General features: G+C 44.0%; 1 protein-coding gene across 1 annotated transcript in view; it reads left to right on the plus strand.

The window, feature by feature from the left end:
• Positions 1–6,905, plus strand: part of PAQR8 (progestin and adipoQ receptor family member 8) — a 44,270-nt gene extending 37,365 nt beyond the window's left edge. Inside the window, exon 2 of the mRNA XM_047860388.1 lies at positions 2,582–6,905. Coding sequence (XP_047716344.1) covers positions 2,603–3,667 — 1,065 coding nt within the window. The 5' untranslated portion in view covers positions 2,582–2,602 and the 3' untranslated portion in view covers positions 3,668–6,905. The remainder of the gene's footprint in view (positions 1–2,581) is intronic.

The following is a 6,905-nucleotide window of genomic DNA, read 5'->3' on the forward strand; positions in this document are numbered from 1 at the left end:
TCACGATCCCGCGGTCCGTGGGTTCGAGCCCCGCGTCGGGCTCTGGGCTGATGGCTCAGAGCCTGGAGCCTGTTTCTGATACTGTGTCTCCCTCTCTCTCTGCCCCTCCCCCGTTCATGCTCTGTCTCTCTCTGTCCCAAAAATAAATAAAAAACGTTGAAAAAAAATTAAAAAAAAAAAAAAACTGTGTTGAGTTCCAACCATTAGACAATCAAAACCTGAGTTTTCAGTCTTTAGAAATTCACTTGCTTTGTTTGGTTTATAAGAACCTATTGTCCCAGACATCCTATTTTGAGGAGACAATGATGGGCAGAAATTGTACAGACATGTGTTATTTAACTTTAGATGTGGAATTGTCTCCAATTGGTTTGGGTGCCCAGGGATGATGGAAACACCCTTGATCTTAGACAGCAATGCTAAGGTGGAGCAATTCTACAGCTCATATCCCCAGTGACTCACCTTTACTTTTCCCAACCACAAAATCAGACCAATATTTCTGATTTTTCTCTCTACTTCACAAGAGATGGAAGAAGCCTGTATCTAAAGAATAGAGCTCTTTAATTCCCCAGAGCTTCAACAAAGCCCAGCTCCCCCAGGCCACATACTTCTCAGCCAATAGCTACCAGACAACTTGAAACATTGCCCCATGTCCTAGGCCCAGCCATGCAGTGCGTCCACTTGATCCTAGGGCTGGCATACTCCATCTGTTCCCACCATTCCCTGTCCCTCTCCTTTACCCCTGCTGTGTTGTCACCAACTGCCACTGGAGTTTAGTTGGAGGAGTCTTAACTCAGGCTCTCGGATCCTCCTGCTGGCTGACAGCAGAAGCACTGCTTAGCTTTTTCTTTTGTTTTCTCTTTCTTTTCTTTTCTTTTCTTTTCTTTTCTTTTCTTTTCTTTTCTTTCTCTTTTCAATTTTTTTTAACGTTTATTTATTTTTGAGACAGAGAGAGACCGAGCATGAACGGGGGAGGGTCAGAGAGAGAGGGAGACACAGAATCTGAAACAGGCTCCAGGCTCTGAGCGGTCAGCACAGAGCCCGACGCGGGGCTCGAATTCATGGACCGCGAGATCATGACCTGAGCCGAAGTTGGACGCTCAACCAACTGAGCCACCCAGGCACCCCTTTTCTTTTCTTTCTTTTTTTTTTAAATGAATTAAGGTATTCTGATGACTGTTTTTTTCCTCTCTCCCACTCTCCCTCTTTTTGTCCTTCTGACTCCATAATCCTTAGTAAGCATTTTATATTTTAGAGTTTCTCATTTAACCATCACAACTATCCATATGGTATGCAGAATTATTACTCCCATTTTACAGATGAAGACACTGAAGCCTGGACAGCTCTATAACTTGCCCTGTTACCCAGAAAGTAGCCCCAAACCAAGGATTGACTCCACGTCTCCCTGAGCTTTTTTTTTTTTTTTACATTTTATTAATTTTCATGCCCTACATTTTAGATCATTATCTAATTTTTTTCTTTTTCAATATTGATTAAGAAATGTGAGTCAGAAGATTACATTTTCTTCACTAAAATTAGTAATACTTTGAGAAGCACTTGCTGTATCTCTCCCAGCAGAAGGGCTCTGAAGGAAAGGAGCCATTTCAATGAATCAATCAGATTTTGAACTGGTCTGAGGAAAAGAGGTGAGGAAATATGAAGTACAGAAGGTAGCTGTATACATGCTGAAAATCCATTTCTTTACCAAAAAAATTCACATGAAATTTTGCAGCTCTTTTGTGATATATTTTGTGAAATAATTGCTATGCTCCTCTGGCTCATCTGTCATGTAAAAAAAATTCTAAGTGTAAGTTAAACATTTTTGAGGTCTAAAATTCACTGGGTACAGATTTAGGTGCCCAGGAGAGCAAATGCAAAACGACTTACTTTCCAATTTAATTTAAAAAGAAAACAAAACAAAAAACACCCCCCCCCCCAACTTTTACAGTTAGATTTTTATGTTGAATTTAGGCCAGGTGTTAATTTTGTTTAACTGTTAAAGTATTTCCCAGAATATGTATTGGTCTTCACCAACCAAATTGATGACTCATTTGCCTATCTTTACTCTGAAGTTCAAGTTTCTACTGCTTATCTCAGATTTTCAAGTTACTGGTGAAATTAGTGGATATTTTAAGATCAGGTGGTCAAGAAATGTAAGCTGTCATTAGTAACATCAATATTTATCATTTTTAATATTTCAATATAATGTCTCATACTATTAAAGCCTGTCTGGTAACTACAGTTTAATAACATCTGGGAAACTTCAGGGTACCTCTAAAGGTACCCTTACGTACCTTCCTGATACCATTAAGACAGGCTGGTTAACAGCCCTATCTTACAAGATGTGCCTTCACACCGCAGTGGGTAGTAGAGACGAAACCCCAATCTTAGGGTGGTAAGGGGGGCGGGGGTCTTAGTCCAACTCGATTACGTACCGATGAAACAAAAATGAGGCTCAAAGAAGCTGTCTGCCGCTCCCCGGCTCCCCTAACGCACTCGAAGCCCTAAGCAACCCCACGGCCCTCGCCGCCTCTGCCCCGTCCGCCTGTCTCTCGGTTTGCCGACTTTCCTCTGTTCTCTGCAGGTTGCCGCCCCGCCGGCCGCCATGACGACCGCCATCTTGGAGCGCCTGAGCACCCTGTCGGTGAGCGGGCAGCAGCTGCGCCGCCTGCCCAAGCTCCTGGAGGACGGCCTTCCCAAGATGCCCTGCACCGTCCCCGAGACGGACGTGCCCCAGCTCTTCCGGGAGCCCTACATCCACACCGGCTACCGCCCTACGGGCCACGAGTGGCGCTACTACTTCTTCAGCCTCTTTCAGAAGCACAACGAGGTGGTCAACGTCTGGACCCACCTGCTGGCCGCCCTGGCCGTCCTCTTGCGATTCTGGGCCTTCGCTGAGGCCGAGGCCTTGCCGTGGGCCTCCACCCGCTCGCTGCCCCTGCTCCTCTTTATCCTGTCCTCCATCACTTACCTCACGTGCAGCCTTCTGGCCCACCTGCTGCAGTCCAAGTCGGAGCTCTCGCACTACACCTTCTACTTCGTGGACTACGTGGGCGTGAGCGTCTACCAGTATGGCAGTGCCTTGGCTCACTTCTTCTACAGCTCCGACCAGGCCTGGTACGAGCTGTTCTGGCTCTTCTTCTTGCCAGCAGCTGCCTTCTGTGGCTGGTTATCTTGCGCCGGCTGTTGCTATGCCAAGTATCGCTACCGCAGGCCTTACCCAGTCATGAGGAAGATCTGTCAAGTGGTGCCGGCAGGGCTGGCCTTCGTCCTAGACATCAGCCCCGTGGCACACCGCGTGGCCCTGTGCCACCTGGCTGGCTGCCAGGAGCAGGCAGCCTGGTACCACACTCTCCAGATCCTCTTCTTCCTGGTCAGCGCCTATTTCTTCTCCTGCCCGGTTCCTGAGAAGTACTTCCCGGGTTCCTGTGACATTGTGGGCCACGGGCATCAGATCTTCCACGCCTTCCTGGCCATCTGTACGCTCTCCCAGCTGGAGGCCATCCTCCTGGACTACCAGGGGCGGCAGGAGATCTTTCAGCAGCGCCACGGCCCCCTGTCTGTCTACACGGCTTGTCTGTCTTTCTTCTTCTTGGCGGCCTGCAGCGCTGCCACCGCAGCCCTCCTGAGGCACAAAGTCAAGGACAGGCTTACAAAGAAAGATTCTTGAGGCTGGCAGGTGGAGTGAGATGTGGAGGCAGCCTGTCGTGATTTGGGGAAAAACCCAGTACAACATTAGGAGTTGACTTTTTGTCTTTTAAGAGTTGCTTTTAAATTAATACATATTTCCAAGGATATGCCGTGGCATTGGAAAGCCAAAGGATTCAAGAATTTTGTTGTTATAGTTGTTGCTAATAAAAGGAGTATTACTTTTTCCTCTGTGTCATAGCCTTACAAGATACAGGAAGGGAAGGGACCTTGGCTAAGATTCATGGGACACTAAATTAAGGGTGATCTTTCTGCCCGAAAACGTAGGGGAATTCTGACTTTGGCCTCGAGGGGCAAGTCCTGGAGCTGAAGGGATAAAAAAGTTGGGACTGGAAAGTAAGTGTGTGGCTGGTCCACACCGTATTGGAATGGCCATCCTACTGTGTTGGTTTTTGGTAATTGAATAAATTGAGCCAAGAACTCGATTTCATTTGGATTTCAGATTGTCCAGGGTGGAGAAGTCAGAATCTTCAAAATGACTCAGTGAAACCCTTAGACATAATGAATTGCTCCGTTCATCTGATTTCTGGTCCCTTCTCTCTTGCCCTACTCTGCCACTGACTCTTTTCTCAGGATGATGTCTGCCTGGCTGTTTTCTCTGCAGTGTTGTCACTCCCATCTGTACCTTGCATGGTAATATAGAGGAATATGAAGGAGTCATATTTCCAGGAAATGCTTGGATCCATGTGGACATTCAGAAAGCTTATTCTCATATAATAATAATAATGTAAATGGTACTAGAAAGTGCAGTGCCAAGAGCCATCAGGAGACCCAGCCAGTAAGCATGGATACTGTTTTGTGTCATAGGACACTTCTGTTTTATACCTGTAGACTGCAGTACTTGAAATCTATTAGGGCTGCCTTACAGGCCAGAAAATCTGGGGCTTGTGCTAGGGAATCTCCAGATTTGGGCCAACATGTTAAAAAAACAAAACAAAACAAAACAAAAACTAATAGAGCGAAGTAGTTCTGAGGGTCCCTGTAGGGACTCGATTATTTCAAGAGGAATCCAGGGTCTGGCCTCTTAACTAGATGCCACCACATAAAGGACCCACATAACTACCCTGGTTTAAGGTCCTCCAGCAGGTGGATAACCACCTCAACTTAGACCTGAATCCTTAAAATAATCAAGCCCCAGGACAGATGAACATGTGTGCTCACTGTGGGTTAATGCCTGAAGGTTCCTTTGGGTAAGGATGGTGAACCAGGTACTCTGTAGCTAGAATTTTCTTTTGCCCAGTAGCTTCTATGGGATAAGCGGTACTTGCGATTGATGTGTTCTGGCCGCACAGCCTTCTCTGAGGACTGATTTATGTACTAATCCTGTGAAGGGGGCTGTGTTGACAGAGGAGCCATGGGAGTATTCTCAGAGGCCATGCTTCCTATCAGGATAAGGTCTCTGTTTACTACAAAGGAAACTGCTTTGTTTTCAGGCCAGTTTGATGAAATTTTTCTGTTACTAGGTTATTTTGTTATCTTCACGTCTTTGTTTTCTTCCTTTCTCTGAGAGATTTGTGGATTTTGTGCCTTATAAATGGAAATGTATGAACACTTTACTTAATATATGGCCATGTGGAATTTTCAGTTTTGGGTTATAGGAATAAGGAAAAAAAGAATGCATTGCTTTTCAACCGGTGGATGAAAAAACGTCAGAACACCAGAATTACTTATCATTCAAAAGACTCTGTCAACCTGCATTTTGGCAAAAACCAAACAAACAAAAAACCACTCAACTGAAGCTTTCCTATAATCTTCATATCAAGAAAGCATATGTCTTGTCTGCTACATGGAGTTCCTAGATGGATTTCTTTGTTAATTCTTAAATACCTGAACTTCTGTGCTACCCAAGTGTCTTACATAAGCTTCTGGTGTCTAGTCCAAATTCATCACAAAGTTGGCAAAACTGAAGCCAGTTGAACTAAACAAGGGAATGGGGGGGGTTGTACAAACACATCGCAAGAGGGTCAGTTTTAAATGGGGACTAGAAAATGTTTGAAATATTCACTTTTACGATTCAAAGACCGTATTTTAAAAGTTGGGAGGAAGGTTTAAATCAAGCTCTTGGATATGGTGGTGGTCCTGTTGGATGTAGATCTTCAGGCCAAAGGCGGGTACTTTTTAGAAGAGAAAGCCGGAAAGAGAGCAGTGATCTTCAAATGCGGGTGACAGAGCAAGGCCAGCTGACACACTGTAAATGGTCTGTGACCAGTTCAGATAGACTAACCTCTTAAGGTATTGCCATGAAATTATTACTTTAATTTGCACAGGTATTGGTCCTCCAAGTGATTGGAAATTTTTAAAAAAGTATAAAATTTTTCACCAGAGATATTTGAGGAGCACTGGGGACTAGGTATCTCATTAAAACACCAGTATCTTATTCAAAATATATAAACACAGAAAATGCAGATGGTTTAAACTACTCAGACTTTTGAAGGATTAAAGACTCCTTTTAAAACATTTGCATTAAAATGAGTGTATCAGCAAGGAACAGACTTCGTTTATTTAAAAGAAGTAATTAAGTATTTGATAAAGGAAGTTATTTTACTCCACCGTAGCCTCACCAACAGTTGACATCTGGAAATTCTGCCAGTTATCTCTCTGTCTCTATTAAAATGTAAATGCCTCTGGAAAACTTAAACGATCAGTCATTTACATCTTGTGAATAAAAATTTTGATGGATTTGTATGAGGCCGTACTCAAGGTAAGGAGATGGGGTATCAGGACACAGCAGATGGGGACACATTTGCCTATTTCCCTCTTGCCTAGTACTTCCTGCCTTGTAATTACCAATGAGCTAATGTTAGTACGCTTCAGATGTTAAAGTTTCATTTCCCACCTCTGCTAAAAGTACCTCACTCATTAACAATATTCTCAGTCCTCTAATTGGAATCTTGAAATAGTAGGAGCTCAGGCTGTGGAATGAAGGTAGCTCATTCCTGATTCTGTTGCCCCCTGTCCACAAAATGGTACCTTATCTTAATGTTAAGTATATTGTGTTCTTCAGATGCTGCACTGTAGTTTCAAGCTGGCCCTCCAGATGGCGCTCATGTCTTAGCATGGCCATTGTATCCAAATCTTTGGGCTATGAATTGTGTTGGTCCTATTGTTTTGCTTGATTGCTCCGCAAAGAAAAAATGGAACTATTTTCTGTTTATATAAATCTACTTACACGAATGACCATTAAACAGATTTTGTATATG

The sequence above is a fragment of the Prionailurus viverrinus genome, chromosome B2 (assembly GCF_022837055.1).
Source record: "Prionailurus viverrinus isolate Anna chromosome B2, UM_Priviv_1.0, whole genome shotgun sequence".
Taxonomy (NCBI): domain Eukaryota; kingdom Metazoa; phylum Chordata; class Mammalia; order Carnivora; family Felidae; genus Prionailurus; species Prionailurus viverrinus.